The following is an 18,911-nucleotide window of genomic DNA, read 5'->3' as shown; positions in this document are numbered from 1 at the left end:
GAAATACAAACACACTGCATATACCACTAAATATAGAAATACAAACACACTGCATATGCCGCTAAGTGTCACTGAACCACTGTACTGTCCACCTGAAACTAACGCAGCTTTCTGACTCAACTACACTTCAATTAAAAAAAAAAATCCAAGAACCAAATTCCTCTCCACTCAAAAAAAACTTAAACCATACTTTTTGATTATTCAACTAAAGGAATAAAAGTCTATTAATATTTTAAGTATATAGTGAGACCACTATGTATCTATTAAAACGGCCAAAATGGAAAACACTAACCGCACCTCATACAAGTGAGCACATGGAGCAACAGGAACTCTGATTCACTGATGGCAGAAACGTAAAATGGTACAGCCGCTTTGGTAGATGGTTTGGAAGTTTTTATAAAACTAAACTTACTTTTATCACGCAATCCAGAAATCGCACTCCGTGGTGTTTACACCAAGGAGCTGAAACTGCTGCCTACATAAAGCCCGCACATGGTGCCATGCGCTGTTGTTGCTGTTCTGAGGTGTGGTTACACAAGAGCTCTATTCTGAAGTGCCAAAACTTTATTCAAATTATGCCAGATAGACTGTGATACATCCAAACAATGGAATATTATTCAGCTTTAAAATGAAAAGAGGTACTAAGTCATGAGAAGATATGAAACAAACTTAAGTGCATATTACTCAGTGAAAGAAGCGAAGCTGAAAAGGCTACATACTGTATGATTCCACTATAAGACACTCTGGAAAGGCAGAGCTCTGTCAGGGGCTGGGGAGGAAGCAGTCAATCAGGGGAGCACAGGAGTTTTGGAGCGGTGAAACTACTCTGTACAATACCACAATGGGGACAGCGTCACTATACCTTTGTTCTAACCACAGAATGTCCTCACCAAGGTTGCACCTTAATGTAATCTATGGACTTGGGGTGACAATGATGTGTCCGAGTAGGTTCACCAGTTGTAACAAGTGTACCACTCTGGTGTGGGATGCTGTGAATGGAGGAGGCTATGCTCACAGCAACAGGGTATTTATGGGAAAACTCTGGACCTTCTGCTCAGTTTTGCTGTGAACCCAAAACTGCTCTAAAAACTAAACTCTATCCAAGAAAAAACAAAATTTTTGTACTACGGATGCCATTTTCAGTAAAGTGCTTTATAAAGTAACATTTCCATGGTATCCAAGAAGGATCCTGACTCTCTTTATCTGTGCGTGAGGAGAGAGGCTTCCCACAGAGGGAAGCACTGGCGCCTCTGGGTCAAGAAGCAAGGCCTGCGGAACGCTCTGCCCTGACCCCACAGTGACCACTAACCCCAATACATACAAGTCTCCTTCTCCTCGCTCTGCACAGAAACATGTTTCTTGAGATTATGGATTATCTCTAAGCTCTAATAAACACTTAGCCAAGTTGGAGCATTCTACCCGAGACGGTGGAGATCAGGAGAGCACACAGAAGAGGTGAGTCTGTTTCAGCTTGTTGACCCCAGGTGACAAGGTTTACTCAAGAGGTTCATAACCTACAAAGCCCAACAGTGGAACACACACCTAAATCTCAAACTGGCACAGCAAATCACCCTTGCTTAGTCAGTGCTAAGCCCTGTCAGAAAAACACACGCGTCATCAGCCCATAGTATCAGACTTGCATCAGAAAAAAACAAACCTCTTAAAATTACCACTTTCAAAAATTTTACTCTTAAAAATTATTTTGAATCTGAAGTACAAGCTGCTGGGGAAGGATGCCAACAGAAAGCTATCCCATGAGCCCTCAGCTCCTCGAGTGCGATTCACCGAAAAACCAGCGGGGAAGGAGGGTGAGAGCAGTGGCAGAGCGCGCAGAAGGAAGTGTGTGTCCTCCTGGCCCGGGGTGGCCTCTGCCTCACTCGGGGCACCTGGGTGGCCTTTAAAGAGGATACAGAGCACCAAGACCAAACACCACCACAGTGGAAGAAAAGACGGAAATGAATCCAAGGTCTGGAAAAAAGACATTTTATCCATTTTATTATCTACAACAGGAAAGTAAAACTCCAGTCATTCATTTTCAACTTTATATCACTCAGCAATAAATATTTCTCAGATTTGTCTGAAGAATCAGGCCAAGAAAGTAGTGTGAGCCTAGTAGACAGGAAAGAGCTGCTGAAACTCAGTAGTTTGAGAAACTCTTCATAAGTGGCATCAGCTGACATGCCGCACAGATAAGCACCTAGCATGACACGACTGTAAATTAAAATCCCCTATAAAAAAGGAAAAGCTAAGGTTCTGTGCGACATACCATCTACCCACATTCTACACATTTAATTCTCAAAAACATCACTATTTTCTCTCTATCTGCAAGCTCCTTCTAAACTCTGAAAACAGGTTATGGCATAGAACTGAGAAAATGCAAACCAGAACTTTAAGAGGTTAAGCCGCTTGTGCGATACAGCTCAGCGTTTCTGCTGTGCACTGGCAATGAGAAAACGGGGGCCTGCCAATACTGCAGGCAGACAAGGCACTGGTTCTGACGGTGAGTTCACGGAGATCTCTAAACCAAAATCAGAGATTGCTGACCTGCAAATTAACCTACAAAGGGGACTCACAGGACCATCAGGTACCGGTTAAAGTCTTATAGTAACTAAAATCTGCTTTCTTCTGAAGAGTTTCAGTGATCAAGGACACATGACAGCCCTCGAGAATATGCCAAGAGGTTGCAAACACGCCTACAGCAAAAATCTTTAAAAATGAAGGAAGGCAACGCCCTACAGCTGACAGCAGAGTGCCCAGCACTACCAGCAGCGCTCGGCAGCAGGCCCGCGGCCACTGACCTGGTCCTCCTCCTCGTCCTCGTCCTCCGCCAGGCGCTGCCTGCCCACTTCGTACAGTCTGCACACGGTGTCCATGTTCAGCGCGTCCATGCTGCCTTGGTTCTGAAAAGGGACCCAGCCACAGGGAGAGATCAGTGTCCAGAAGGCCCACATCCACACCTCAGCCTCGACAGACCCTCAGAGAAGCAAAGACAGACACCAAGAAAAGGCCCGGGACACAAAGGAGAGGCCACCACCCCTGGAACAGCTCTGTTTCGAGGATGTGCAAGCAAGAGAGCAACTCCTTGAGAAAGGTCTGACAGTGAGTCCAGGATAAGAGCAGATGGACAGCCACACTGCTCTGTATCAGAAGTTCCCTATTACTCCTCTTGGACAGTGTATCTCCTGGTCAAATAAATAGATTATCACAGTCTATCACCATAAATGCATCAGCTTTAAAAACACATCTTATATCAGACAAAATGCCTGGAGTATAAGTTGAAGATGATCTTAAATATCAGAGTAAAACACTGAGATTTCTGCTAGCTCCCTTTACCTCGATGACAGCAAGATAGCAGTCTTTGGTGTCTGTACACAGGTCAAAAATATTCCGTTTCACGTCAATTGTCGCTGGAAAACAGAATGTGACAACACTTAGGATTGGACTACTGCTGTGCTCTTAAAACCAGTCTTTCTGTTCAAGGAATTCAAGGTGACTATTCATAAATATTACCATAACTCATCTGCTTTTCAAAAGCAGAAAAATTATAATTCTCTTAGAAAATGCAGGATCTTAAACAAGGAACACCAATACAAGGCAAAATCATCAATGCCTGACACATGACACTTACCTATAGGTTTGTAGTCAGTCGCATTAAACGTTCGGAAGGATGATCCAAAAGGGCTTTTCATCCTCTCTTCCAATAGGTCATCTTCATCATCTGCCTGCAACATAGCTAGTTGGGAGGGGAAGTGGGACAGGGGAGCGAGACATTATTAGAATCAGAGACATCCCCTATTCACAAATGAGAAAATATCAATGGACAGCCAAGGCTTCAGAGCATCCTTCAGAAGCATACTATGCTTCAGAGCATAGTAGATTTCTCTCAAAGCATCTTCCTTGCATATCCAAACAACATCCTCAACCTCCCCTCTAGATTCCAAGAGCTGTTACAGCTGAAGGTGCACAAAAATTGCAAGACAGAGAAGATTCTTCTATAAGTTCATAATGATACACATGCGTGATTAGTCTTAAAATTTCTTTGTATACAAGATTTTATTGTCAAAGCCAGTGGCCTTTCATGACAAATCAACATTATTCTCATCAACAAATTCTGTCACCGTCTGTACTACTAAAGCTTATTACCTCCATACATCACTGTCCCCGTGTGGTTGAACACCACGCGACACTGATCGAGAGCAGGAACTGTGTGTAAAAGATGGAAGGTTCGAAGGTCCCACTAGGAGGAGAGTGGTCAAGGAAAACTATTTTTCCCAAAACTTGTCTAGTTTCATGAGGGAAATTCTGAAATATCTGAAATATTCTTTTCCTCCTCCGTCTAGGTATTAACACTTTAAAAACCAATGAGATCAAGGTAAAACAAAAGCACACGGAATGTCTGTTTCTGAAGAATGGCCCCCATCTCCTGTGATATCCTCAGGGGCGCCCTTTCTCCCAGTAATAGCACGTCACTGACTCTTCTGACTAGTGTCCTTCCAGAGAGAGAGAAAACTCAACCTGGCACCAGGGGAAGAGGCAGGCAGTAATCTGGTCACTCTTCCCCCCACAAAAAAGAGCCAGTTAAAAGTCATCAATCATTACCAATATCAGTAAGAATCCACTGGAGATTCAATAATACCTCAAACCAAAGGGAAAAATCAGGTTATTTACCTATATGGGCACTTCAACCAGGTATTGGTAGGAAGATAAAATTATTTCTGCATTACAAGCTAGATAACAAATGGCAAGGCAGGCAGGGGCACAAAGGATACAATCTCAGTATTAATGATGACCTCCAGCCCGTTCGGATGGAAGACGCCACTGATGTTCATGTTGAACTTGTCAAACTTGTGGATGGCCTGTGCAGAGCGGACATCCCACAGGACGCCATCATTTAAGACAAGATCGTCTGTAGGATTAAAGGTGGCGCAGTTCCTCTTGTAGTTGTTGGCAAGATCTGGGTTAAACAGAGTCAACAGCTTGTTGCCAGTCTGAATATCATAAATCTTTAGAGAAGAAGGGGTGGGAAGAGAAAAATCAGACCAATCCATCCACGGACAAATTCAAACAGACGCTGCATAAAATAGCTCCCCCACACTTTTCAAAAGCCCATCAAAATCATAAAAGCCCTAATATTGAATATAACTAAAAAATAGGAAGACCACACCCATCCAAGCAAAGTTTATATGCTTTGAGTCCCATTTCAGGTTTTTTGAGAAGTCTCTTTCCCACAGGTAAGAAAATGAGAAGTAAAACGGCAATAGGGGTAAGAAAACCCTCTTCTTCTCCATCCCCCTTTCAAGAAAAAGAAAACGTTTCTAAGATTGAAACTGAGAAACTCTCCATGTGGACTAACCAACATTACTCAGAGAATACTCTTATACAGGTTACTTTTTGGAGAAGGGTATCAATGAAATAGTCTTTTCTCCTTAAAAATCTCCCAATATACTCTTTTAGTGCCCTACAGCACTAAAAGTTCCAAAGTTGACAATGTGCAACCCATACAGAGACCAGCTCTTTCCCATCAGCTTACAGACATGCTGTAATATTTTCAGTCTTTAAAAAAAAACCTCTTTTAACAGAGCAACAAATAAGGAGACACCACACGGAAACGAACAAATCCAGATCATGGGACAAGACAACTAGCCTGGTCTCTTCAAAAGTCAATGTCATGAAAACTGGAGAAATGGTTCTTGGCTCTAAAACATTAGTGAGACACAACAACCAAATGCAATGTGTGAATCCTGGCTGGACCCTGGTTCAAAACAAAAACAAAAGCATTTGAAACCAAACACATCAGGAACAATCGGGAAAGCTGAGTATGGGATGAAAATTAGACGGCATTTGGGAATTACTGTAAATTTTCTTATATTTAATAATGAGTGTGATTATGTAATAAAATGTCATTAATGCTAGGATATACACATTATAAGATATGAGATAAAATGTCACAGTGTTTGCAACTTACTTTCAATGATTCAGAAAAACACACACATTGACACAGAAAATATGGCAAAATACTAAACTGGTTAATCTAGGTGGCAGCTACCGGTACTACTGCTTCAACTTGTCTATGTATTTTAAAACTTTCAAATTTAGCTTGGGAGAAACCCTCCCTTCACCACTCCATACCACCACCCCAACTCAAGCTACTACCCTCACATCCCTGTTTTTCAGCATGTCAAAAGACTTGTCTGTACTGTCTCCACCTCTCTGCTCCTGCTCTCCCGTGAACCCACTGTAATCAGATTTTCACCACAGCACACAGAACTAGCTCCTGACATGGTTAACAATGACCTCCACATAGTTACTCAAAGATCATGTCTCAATTCTTTCTTTTTTTGTCATACCACATTGCTTACGGGATCTTAGTTCCCTAACCAGGGACTGAACCCAGGCACTGGGCAGTGAAAGCCTTGAGTCTTAACCACTGGACCAACAGGAAATTCCCTCAGTTCTCACGGTATGCAACCTATCAGCAGTTTCTGACCCAAATCATCAATCCTTCCTCAAGAGTTTTCCCTTGCCTTCAACGGCACATCCCTTTTCTGAGCTCTCCTGCTACCTAACTGGCCACACTTTTTGTCCTCCTTCCCAAGTTCCTCCTCACACTGCAACTTCCAAATACTGGCCCAAGGAGGACTCTGTCCTCACACTTCTCCAGCCTCCTTAACGGTTTCATCCAAGATCATGGTTCATGCTATCAACACACAGACCACACCCACATTTGTATCTCCCATCCCAGACTTTTCTCCTGAACCCCCATTAGTATATTCCCTATTTGAATGTCTAAGAGAATCACAAACTCCATGTATCCAAAGCCCAGGGCCCAGCTGTGTCACTTCTCATTGCCTCCCAGGCCCACCCAAGCCCAGCTCCACTGCAGCACTCATGTTAGCTGGAACACCACCCTCCTAACTGGAAAGCCTCCTCTTGCTTCTCTCACAGAAACCAGACTCACACTTTAGGAATTTTACATCCAATCACATGCCTTCTTAGTCACCCTCCAGTGTCCATCTCATACACAGGAAAAGCCAAAGGTCTTAAACAACACACTGCTACAAGAGGCTCCAGGGTATGCCCCCACTGACTTTGGTTATTATCCCCTCCTTCTCCTTCCCACCTCCCAGGAATGGGCTTTTCCCTTGCCATTCTGCATCTCAGATCACTTTCCCCAAGGTATCTGCATGACGCCCACGCTTCTTTCAAGACATTACTTAAACATTATCCAATCACTGACACTTATTTCCTGGATGAAAAAGAAGTCCCCCACACCACCACCAAGCATTTACTATCTCTTACCCTGCTCTCTTTTCCTTGGTAGCACTCACCACCTAACACACCATATATTTGCTTCTTTTTGTTTATTGTCTCCCCATATGGATCCACCAAGACAGGAACTTTACTTCATAGTGTTTCAAGGTATCTTTTGTGCTAATGAAACAGTTCTCAAACTGTAAGATTGCTCAGTCGTTTTACATTTTTCCCATATAGCCTGAAACTACTTCATTACAATTCTAGATTTTATCTGGAAAGAATCATCACTGAGTAATTTCTAGTTGCCCACAAGACTTAAGTAATCAGACTCAGTTCAAAAAGTTTCAGTATAAACAGACAAATCACCCTGAAAAATGTGGATTCTTAAATACTTACATGGGCGATGTCTCCCTTCGTGCCTATGACCCGGTCCTGAGAATGCTTACTGAACTCAACATAATGATCTTCTGTAAAGGAATGCCTATGAACAAGCAACAGAAGTATTGCTGTAACTGATCTTCAGGACATAATTATTTAACTGACTAAAAAGAAAGTGATTCTCAGCCTCTGGCCTAACTATACTCACCTGAAGATTCTCAGCTCCCAAAGAGGAAAAAATTGTACACAAAAGATTAAAAAGAAAATTCCCTCCATCAATTTGTCCAAGAAGATTCAAAATAAATGAATGGGAACTACTTAGTTATAACAATGGCTAACAGGGTACATATGCCTCTGTAAGATGCCCCAGCAAAGAGCGCCACTATGAGAAAATAGAAAGATGTGCCCTTCTGGATCAGTGAAGGGTCTGCTGTCTGATGGGAATGTATATACTTGGTAAGAATACCCAGGAACCAAGAAAATAAAAAATCTTATTAAACATGTACCACAGATGAGGAAGAGAGAAGTCAGCAATAAACCTTACAGCATTCCTCTCTTCCCTCAAAAATGCTCTGTGTCAAAGAATCAGATGAAGGGGATAAATTGTAAAACAGAGACACTGAACTATAAAAGTAGATACATACTTCATATCAAATACTGATTTCATTCCCCAAAGTGCAGACAGAGGCTGGCTCCAGGTAGCCGATGTCAGCAGCAAGGATCCATCCTAAAAGAAGACGGGAAGCCCAATATGGGTAATCATGTGTTTACATAAATGCCATCCTTCATTAGCATTGTAAAATATAACATATATTACTGGATTATAAAGAAAACAGAAAAACTTTTAGGAATCAAGAAATGGTCAGAAGTTGCTAAGATTTAAGTAATATGTACCTATGTCACAAAAAATCACTAAATTTGAGAATATTTAATCCTCCTGAACTAGTAACATGAAATACAATAGTTTCAAGGGTGTGGTGGGTGGGGGATGATGAGACTTAGATGTCAAACATGGTTTCTCCTTTCTTAATATTTGGCCTTATTTCTCCATCTCTCTCATCTGAAGTATCAGTAAACTGAAAACAGCTGTTAGACTCTGTAGCTAAGGATTCTCAAAAGATTTTTTAAAGAGAAAGCCCAATAAAGATCAACTTGCTTTATTTTTCTTCCCAGCTCATCACCAAATTTACTCAATCTGTATTCCTCATGATTCCCCCATTATAATTTTTTCAGACTTTCTGTTTTGGACTGGGGTAGAGCCAATCACCAATGTTGTTACAGTTTCAGGTGAACAGCGAAGGGATTCAGCCGTGCACATACGTGTATCCCCTCTCCCCCGAACTCCTCACCCATCCAGCCTGCCGCACAACAGTGAGCAGAGTTCCCTGTGCTTTACAGCAGGTCCCTGCTGGTGATGCACTCTAAATGGAGCCACCTCCTTCACTTTAGAATGAGGGAAACTAGCCTTGTCATCTTAACAGTCTTGACTTGTAGAAACATCAAAAGCATTGATTTCATCCATAGAACAGTACTAATAACCCAGTCATATTTACAACGGATAACCAACAAGGCCCTACTGTAGAGCACAGGGAACTCTGCTCCGTGTCATGCGGCAGCCTGGATGGGAGGGGAGTCGAGGGCACAATGGAAGCATGTATGTGTAAGGCTGAGTCCCTCTGCTGTCCACCTGAAGCTATCACAACACTGCTTCTCAGCTATACTCCAATATAAAGAGTTAAAATGAACAGTACTACTAGACTGCCAGTGGGATCACACAATGCTTGTTTTCCTAAAAAATCACAGTACTTACAGATTTCCTTCCAAGACAAAAACTTTTGTGGTCATAGTTGATAGATAATCTCCATTTCTAAATAAAGCACATTAAAAATCTACCCACCTATCTTTAGGTCTGGAAAACATAAGGGCCAGATAGTACATACTTTGGGTTTTGCAGGCCACATGGTCTGTGCTGCATACAACAATACTCAACTCTGCCGCTGCAGCACAAAGCAGCCAGGACATACATAAACATCTGAGTATGGCTGTGTTCCAAACAAACTTTACACACAAACACAGGAAAGCGGTCAGCCCACACACCTGCAGTTCACCAACCTATCCTAGAAGCATGACTGAGCACAACCTAGGAGGGGAGCTTTACCCTGGAGGGCTCCAGGTGTGTGATGGCAGAGTTGTGACAGTTGTAGCTGGCCTCTTCCTGTCCACTGAACACGTTGTAGAGCTTCAGCTGCCCGGTGCAGGTGCCCAGCATCAGGAAGCGCTCTCGTGCAGAGAACGCACAGCAGGTGAGGCCACTCTCATCCTCGTTGGCTTCCCGGAACACTGAAATAGGACGGAACCTGAACAAACAGAAGAGAATCAGAGACAAACAATATGCAAAGACTCGGAAGAACAAAACTTTGTTAGAAGGACAGAAAGAAAAACAGCCTTTCTGTTTCAAGCGGGTTCTTCCAAATTATCAGTGACCGTCAGTGGTTCATCTTCATTTTACAAGAGAGAACTGGACCTTCACTTAAAAATGTTAACAATAACAAAAATTCCCATGTGAAAAACCTGAGATCCCACAACTTGTATGTAAGATTTTTTGAAAAATATCTATTGGGCTGCGCTGGATCTTAGTTGTGGCATGTGACCTCTTAATTGCGGCATAGTTCCCTGACGAGGGATTGAACCCAGGCCCCCTGCATTGGCAGTGTGAACTCTTACCTACTGGACCACCAGGGAAGCCCCAATGTAAAATTTTTAAGGAATCAGAAGAGGTAACAACTTGGACCAGCACAAGTACAAACTTGAGAGCCTCGTCAGGGACAGAGTGTTGCATGGGTTCTAGAAAACATACTAATATAACAAGAACAGAGTATCTTATATTGCCAGTAATTATACAAGGAACCCCTGGGTTCCCTTTGACAAAAGGGGGCATAATCACACTGCTCAGGTATTCACACAAAATGGTAATTCCTGGTATTTCAGGCCAACAAAAGGTTTTCTGGAGTTATTTCTTCATGCTGATATTGCCCACATACTCTGACTTAAACAGAAAAATCATTCCAACGCCCAGGGAGTGAGGTAACCTCTCCTTACCTGCTAAAGATAAGGTGCCTATCAAAGCACCCGCCATCTACCCCTCCATACTTTGGAAATGATGCCCTGCGGTTTAGCCTTGAGGTAAAGTTTATTGGCGCTTGTCGCCTCTGTTTTGGCTCAGGACACTGGTGAGGAGTAAAGAGAGAGAAGGGTGGGCAGGTGGCAACTGGGTTCTTGCAGCGAGCATGCTGCTCTCTAAGATACTCTGTGATGATACTGTCCAGTGTAGGCGGGGAGGGAAGGTGTCTGTCCAGCTGCTTCTTTATGGCTGGGCTCTGGCTGTAGGCGCCATGGTCCGACTTCTGCCGCAACACTCGGATTTTCCTGCCATTGCAGGGTGATGGCCTCTCTCTGATAAAACTGATCCTACCAATCACAGGGGAGTTGCCTGCATGAGACGGACCAGGCAGAGCTAGTGACGGCTGGGGAACCCGCGGCTGAGGATGAGCAGCGGGGGCAGAAGGGGCAGAGGCACCCACAGCAGCATGGCTGCCCAGTCGAGTTGCGATGCCATTGGCGATGCGAGGGGTGCGGGGAAGAGAAACAGGAGAAGCAGCAGCAGTGACCGGGGTGAAGGCAGAAGAATGGGAGGCAGCGGTCATGGGCAGGTCGGCCTCTTTAGTCAGCACAGTGGCTGTCTCCCCAAGGCCTTTAGAAATGAGATGGTTTCGGATCAGGAGAAGCAGCTCTTTCTCAGGAAAGGAGATCCGTGACTGGGCAACAACGTCAGCTTTCTGCAGACGTGCCAGGGACACGTCGGTGCCGATGAGAAGAGGCTTTCCTGACACCCGTTCGATGAGCTCAGCGGCGTACTTGCAGAACTTGACGTGGTCACTGCGCTTGTCCTGCAGCACAGGCTCTTTCATCAGCTGCTGGATCTGGCAGCTGCTGAAAAGGGGCAGTTTGCTGATGATCTGCCGCACGGTGCTACTGCGAGACAGGCCCACCAGGGCCTTGCAGGCTAGGGCCCGGATCTGGTCTGCATCTGTGATGGGCATCTTGACGGACAGTAAGGACAGAAGCACCTTGATGCCGTTGTTGGACTGCACCACGTTCCACATCTTGGCCAGAGTGTGCTCACTGCTTTTGGGTGTCTGAGGCAGCTTCCTCCGAGGCGTTCCAGAGATAAACTTGCCAATACTAGAAATTCTGTTATCCGGGCCACACACACAATTGATGATAATCTGAAGTGCTGACTTCTGAATTTCAGCATCGTGAATAAAGAACTCACCCTCAGCCACTCCCAAAATAATGCTGATACCTATAGGGGGAAAATTTTTTTTATATTATTTCCTCATAACACTAATAGCCAACTTCAATGGTTATTTCAGAGTCAAAATTTACAGTTCTATTTACTGTGTCCCAAAACCACTACAATACTGTAAAGTAATTAGCCTCCAGTTAAAATAATTATTTTAAGTGTAGCAGTTTTCTCTTCAGTTCAGTTACTCAGTCGAGTGGGACTCTTGTGACCCCATGGACTTATTCGTAAGGAATAGTTTGTATAAAATGCAGTCAGTTCTGCTACAATGTATCTTTATGACAGAATACCTCATATGCAGTTTTTAAATACGGGAATGATGTCAGTATTCTGTGGAAGTCACCAAGGTTCATGTACAAGCTTTCCTAGGTAAGGAAAGTAAAAACAGTGGGAATAAATAAAAACTTCCAGCAAGAAAGAAAAAGTCCTCAGCCTGGCTGCTACCGCGGCAGCAGAAAGCCTCTCTTCTACATAAGGAGAAACTTAAGAGCAAGTGGCTAAGCCTCAGGCTTTCTCCCCAGGGCAGTGCACTCTAGGGTCCACAGCCACTCACGTGACTTGCATGCTCGCCTTAGCAGCAGCCCTCATCGGCCCTCATCTTAATAAAGGGTTCGTTCATTTGCGCTGCTTTCCAGTTATTCATTTTGAGTTGCTTAAATTTTTTGCTATCTGCCCCAGCCCATTTTTCTTACAGATTCTATTTTTAGCTTAACACTCTGCGGAGTGCAAGGTTTTCACGAATGCACTTGTACTATTATAGCAAAAATCCCTGTGCCACCCAGAATGAGTTCACTAACATGACTCCCTTATTTGAAACTGATGGCGTGACTTAAAAGAACTTACAGGGTACCCCCTCTTTTGCTACTTTCTGTTCTAGTACTGCAAAATTAGGCCAGTTAAGTAACCACAACCAGAATGGCAGAGGAAAACAAATTAAAACCGCGCAGTGACAAAAATGGCAGGAGACAACCCACCTACAGTGGAGACGGTGGAGCCAGCCTCATCCAGCACGTCCACTGATTCTGCCAACTGAAGCTGAATTTTTGGCACAACAGTGAGAATAGCCAGGACATCCAAAGCAAAGCGCACAGTGTCGTTCCTGGACAGAAAGAAGAATTAGTCAAAGGGAAACTCGGATACAGCCACAAGAAACAGTCTCTGTTAAAAGAGAGACTGACAGACACAGACAGTGGGTCAGAACTACTCACTACCTGAATGACTCTGTCCCTAGCCGTGGCATCAAGAGAGGATCTGTAAGTCACCACAACATTAACTTCAAAAAACATGGGTATGGAGTTTTCATCTATCCAACTGCTAAGATTCAAAAACAAAGGATAATCTCCAATGCTGGTGAAGATGAGCAGAGACAAATGCTCTCAGACTTTTGGTAGGAGAAGAAAACAGGATACTCCTCTTAGAAAATAATTTGGAAATATGAAACAATATTCTTAAAATGTTTGTAACCTTTGGCCCAGGAATTTTACCTTTAGAATTTGTCCTAAGGAAATAATCAGAAGTACAAACAAGTATTTATGGATCAAGATGTCCATTACCACATCATGTAAAACAGCAAAAGAATTAAGAAAACTTACACAGGAAATAGTTAAATTCTGGACTACTTTGCAGCTACTGACAATTATTTCAAAAAAACTCCTAAGGACAAATGAAAAGGCTCAAAAGACAACAAAACCAAGATACAAAATTTTAAAGGCAACAATACCAAGCACTGGCAAGAAGGGAGAGAAAATGAAAACTCCCATAGACTGCTGTGGGAGAAGTCAACAGTATGAGCATTTTCCAAACAATCTGGCAACATCCACTAAAGATGAGATGCAGCCACATTACAACTCAAATTGTATACATCACATCCTCAAGAGAGACCTCAAAAAGAAGTTCGTGGTACCACTCAATTGACAGGAAAAAAAAAGAGAAAAAAGACACTAAATGCCCATCAGTAGGAGAATAAATCATAGTATAGAAATATGCTAAAAAAAAAAAAAAAAAAGAAAGAAATATGCTTAGTCACTCAGTCATGTCTGACTCTTTGCAACCCCATGGAGCCCACCAGGCTCCTCTGTCCATGGAATTTTCCAGGCAAGAATACTGCAGTGGGTTTCTATTTCCTACTCCAGGGGATCTTCCCAACCCAGGGATTGAACCTGCATCTCCTGGGTCTCTTGCATTGGCAGGCAGATTTTTTACCACTGCACCACCTGGGAAACCCAATATGCAAATATAAGAATTCAAATACGTATCAACATGTAAATCTCAAACACTTAAGAGTGACTGAATACCTGAAACTTACATTAAAAAAAATAAGTAAAAGGGTGAAGAAAGCAAGCACATGTAAGACTATACAATTTTAAAACATAAAAAGAATACCATATCATTGATTACACACCCACACATATGCATAGCATAAAAAAAAAAAGAATGGAAAGAACGCATACCAAATTCAAAAGACTGGTCACTCTGGGCTGGGGGGCAGAAAATGGAAAGGAACTGAGAAAGCAACATGCCAACCCTGAGTATGGAGTAGTTGTTATATTATTCTCTGTATCTTCATATAATTTGAGGTATTTCATTTAAAAGATAAGTTTAATTAAATACTATAAACCTAATTATGTCTATTTACAGAATTATGGAAAAGAGATTAAAGAAATTAACAGAGGCTAAGAATAATTTCCACATCTAAGGTTTTGTACATTCTAAGCAAGACCTTCTAGAACAAAATGATGTCCTTTTCATCATAAGGGACTGGAATGCAAAAGTAGGAAGTCAAGAGATACCTGTTTGGCATTGAAGGGACTTCAAAAAGAGGTTCATGGTACCACTCATTTGACAGGAAAAAGAAAAAAGACACTAAATGCCCATCAACAGGAGAATAAACTACAGTATAGATATGCTTGGCCTTGGAACACAAAACGAAGCAGGGCAAAGGCCAACAGTTTTGCCAAGAGAACACACTGGTCGTAACAAACATCCTCTTCCAACAACACAAGAGATGACTCTATACATGGACATCACCACATGGTCAATACCAAAATCAGACTGATTATACTCTTTGCAGCTGAAGACGAAAAAGCTCTATATAGTCAAAACAAGATGGGGAGCTGACTGTGCCTCAGATCACCAGCTCCTTAGTGCAAAATTCGGGCTCAAAATGAAGAAAGTAGGGAAAACCACTAGGCCATTCAGATATGACCTAAATCAAATCCCTTATGATTATACAGTAGAAGTGACTAATAGATTCAAGGGATTAGATCTGGTAGACAGAATGCCTGAAGAACTATGGATGAAAGTCCCTAATATTATAAAGGAGGTGGTGGCCAAAACCATCCCCAAGAAAAGGAAATGCAAGAAAGAAAAGAGGTTGTCTGAGGATGCCTTACAAATAGCTGAGAAAAGAAGAGAAAGGGAAAGATATACTCAACTGAATGCAGAGTTCCAGAAAATCACAAGGAGAGATAAGAAAGCCTTCTTAAGTGAAAATGCAAAGAAATAGAGAAAACCAATAGAATGGAAGAGACTAGAGATCTCTTAAAGAACATCAGAGATACCAAGGGAACATTTTGTGCAAAGATGGGCACAATAAAGGACAGAAACAGCAAGGACTTAACAGAAGCAGTAGAGATTAAGAAGACGAAGAATATAAAGATGAACTGTACAAAAAGTTATTAATGTCTTGGATAACCATGATGATGTGGTCACTCATTTAGAGGCAGACATCATGGAGCGCAAAGTCAACTGGGCCTTGGGAAGCATTACTACAAACAACACTAGAGGAAGTGATGGAATTCCAGCTGAGCTATTTCAAATCCTAAAAGATGATGCTGTGAAAGTGCTGCACTCAGTATGCCAGCAAATTTGGAAAACTCAGCAGTGGCCACAGGACTGGAAAAGGTCAGTTTTCATTCCAATCCCAAAGAAGGGCAATGCCAAAGAATGTTCAAACTACCATACACTTCCATTCATTTCACATGCTAGCAAGATTATGCTCAAAATCCTTCAAGCTAGGCTTCAGTAATATGTGACCTGAGAACTTCCATATGTACAAGCTAGACTGAGAAAGGCAGAACCACCAGAGATCAAACTGCCAACATCCACTGGATCATAGAAAAAGCAAGAGAATTCCAAAAAAAAATCTATTTCTGCTTCACTGACCACGCTAAAAGCCTTTGACTGTGTGGATCACAAGAAACGCTGGAAAATTCTTCAAGAGATGGGAATACTAGACCACCACACCTGCTTCCTGAGAAACCTGTATGCAGGTCAAGAAGCAATAGATAGAACCAGACATGGAACAACGAACTGGCTCAAAATTGGGAAAGGAGTATGTCAAGGCTGTATATTGTCACCCTGCTTATTTAACTTATATGCAGAGTACATCATGCAAAATGCCAGGCTGGAAGTACAAGCTAGAAACAAGATTGCCAGGAGAAATATCGACAACCTCAGATAGGCAGATGATGCCACTTTAATGGCAGAAAGTGAAAACTAACTAAAGAACCTGAAGAAAAGTAACTAAAAAGCTGGCTTAAAACTCAACATTCAAAAAACTAAGATCATGGTATCTGGTCCCACCACTTCATGGGAAATAGATGGGGAAACAGTAGCTGACTTTATTTCTTTGGGCTCCAAAACCACTGCAGATGGTGATTGCAGCCATGAAATTTAAAGACATTTTACTCCTTGGAAGGAAAGTTATGACCAACCTAGACAGCATATTAAAAAGCAGACATCACTTTATCAACAAAGGTCCATATAGTCAAAGCTATGGATTTTCCAGTAGTCACATATGGTTATGAGAGCTGGACCATAGAGAAGGCTCAAAGCCAAAGAATTGATGCTTTCGAACTGTGATGTTGGAGAAGACTCTTGAAAGTCCCTTGGACAGCAAGATCAAACCAGTCAATCCTAAAGGAAATAAACTCTGAATATTCACTGGAAGGACTGATGCTGAAGCTAAAACTCCAATACTTTGGCCACCGTATGTGAAGAGCCGATTCGCTGGGAAAGACTGAAGGCAAGAGAAGAAGGGGGTGACAGAGGAAAAGATGGTTGGATCGCATCACCAACTCAACGGACGTGAGTTTGAGCAAACTCAGGGAGACAGTGAAGGACAAGGACGCCTGGCGGGCTCCAGTCCATGGGGTCACAAAGAGTTGGACACAATTTGGCCACTGAACAAGAACAAAGAATAATTTTTATTTCTAAGGTTTTTGTATATTCTAAGCAAAAACAAGTATTTAATTCTATTTTTAAAAATAAGCTTTTAAAGGACGTATTTATTTTTTCTTAAGTAACCCACATATGGATTTACCATTCAAAAAATGTATTTATAACCTTATTATCCATTGAGTTTCCATCATCTTTAAAGAAATATTCTCCAAGTAAATATAATAACCTCCTTTAATACTCTAAAAACAGTGGTTCTGAAAGTGTGCTTGGGGACCCTAGGAGTCTCTAAGACCTTTTCGAAAGGTGCTGAGATTTTAAAAATATTTTCATAATAACACTAAGGTGTTATTTTTTCCTTTCTCACTCTCCTCTCATGAGTGTATACAGAGCTTTCCAGAGGCTATGTCATGTGTGATATCACAAAAGGTTGAATACAGAAGCAGATATGAGATCACTTAAGCCAGATACCTGTGAAAATCAGCTGGCTTTATTTTGGAAACTTTTCATAAAAAATGCCAATAAGCAATGGCTTCAGAGTATTTTTAAATAAGTTGGTAAATATATTTACACTTTCAGTTTTAATTTCTAATATGCTAAATATCAATAGATAAAAAACAAAAGCTCTAAGGGTCCTAATAATTTTTAGTACAGTAAAGGAATCTTCAGACCAAAAAGCTTGAAGATGGCCACTCCAAAAGTATTCCTCTAGATTTAACTATCCTAGGAATTAGAGTAAGAAACCACCTGTCTTTATGGCAGTGGGTGGATAAGGCAAGGAGGTCAAGAGCCACAGCTTATAAACTTTGTTTCTTTGTACCCTCCAGACTGCTTATCCAAAACATAGCTTTCTTTTTGCATCAGCCTCAAATAGAACCTACCCAACTGCTTGATTCCATTAGCTGTTTTTCCCTAAGCCTTGTCCAGCTTTGTTCTAATGGTGAAAACCCTCAGTTCAGTTCAGTCGCTCAGTCGTGTCCGACTCTTTGCAACCCCATGAATCGCAGCACGCCAGGCCTCCCTGTTCATCACCATCTCCCGGAGTTCACTCAGACTCATGTCCATCGAGTCCGTGATGCCATCCAGCCATCTCATCCTCTGTCGTCCCCTTCTCCTCCTGCCCCCAATCCCTCCCAGCATCAGAGTCTTTTCCAATGAGTCAACTCTTCGCATGAGGTGGCCAAAGTATTAGAGTTTCAGCTTTAGCATCATTCCTTCCAAAGAAATCCCAGGGCTGACCTCCTTGCAGTCCAAGGGACTTTCAAGAGTCTTCTCCAACACCACAGTTCAAAAGCATCAATTCTTCGGCGCTCAGCCTTCCTCACAGTCCGACTCTCACATCCATACATGACCACAGGAAAAACCATAGCCTTGACTAGATGGACCTTAGTTGGCAAAGTAATGTCTCTGCTTTTGAATATACTATCTAGGTTGCTCATACCCTACCAAAAGCAAAAAATACAGCTGTATGTGAAGGTCAAATAAACATCATATATGGTTGCCAAGCAGTAGAGAGACATTTAAAGTCTAAGTACAAAGAATACTAGACTCCAGTCTCAGGACAACTTCAACACACCTCTGCAAGCTGTAGCCACATAGATTGCATAACCTCTCTAAGAGTACATGATCCTTATCTGTGGTGCAGTATATATAATCATCAAGACCAAGCACTCTGTACATTTAAAGATATTTATCATGCTTAATTATCACGCTTAATCTAGTTTCTCAGATTCAAGTC

At 42.2% G+C, this 18,911-nt stretch overlaps 1 protein-coding gene across 20 annotated transcripts in view; it reads right to left on the bottom strand.

Annotated features, from left to right (window-relative positions):
* The window catches only part of DCAF1 (DDB1 and CUL4 associated factor 1), an 89,448-nt gene that overhangs the window by 16,259 nt on the left and 54,278 nt on the right, over positions 1-18,911 (bottom strand). For 19 of the 20 annotated variants that reach the window (XM_042236156.2, XM_042236157.2, XM_060402514.1 and 16 more), the window contains 10 exons: positions 12,970-13,094; positions 10,732-11,995; positions 9,791-9,989; positions 8,277-8,359; positions 7,651-7,735; positions 4,770-5,003; positions 4,144-4,237; positions 3,629-3,733; positions 3,334-3,407; positions 2,799-2,900 (listed from right to left, as the gene is read on the bottom strand). In XM_042236156.2, coding sequence (XP_042092090.2) covers positions 2,799-2,900; positions 3,334-3,407; positions 3,629-3,733; positions 4,144-4,237; positions 4,770-5,003; positions 7,651-7,735; positions 8,277-8,359; positions 9,791-9,989; positions 10,732-11,995; positions 12,970-13,094 — 2,365 coding nt within the window. Of the gene's footprint in view, positions 1-2,798; positions 2,901-3,333; positions 3,408-3,628; positions 3,734-4,143; positions 4,238-4,769; positions 5,004-7,650; positions 7,736-8,276; positions 8,360-9,790; positions 9,990-10,731; positions 11,996-12,969; positions 13,095-18,911 lie in introns of those variants that run through there. The other variant, XM_060402522.1, reaches the window with a different exon arrangement.

The sequence above is a fragment of the Ovis aries genome, chromosome 19 (genome assembly GCF_016772045.2).
Source record: "Ovis aries strain OAR_USU_Benz2616 breed Rambouillet chromosome 19, ARS-UI_Ramb_v3.0, whole genome shotgun sequence".
Classification (NCBI taxonomy): domain Eukaryota; kingdom Metazoa; phylum Chordata; class Mammalia; order Artiodactyla; family Bovidae; genus Ovis; species Ovis aries.
Note: the sequence above shows the minus strand (reverse complement) of the source record. Positions and strands in the feature narration are given on the sequence as shown.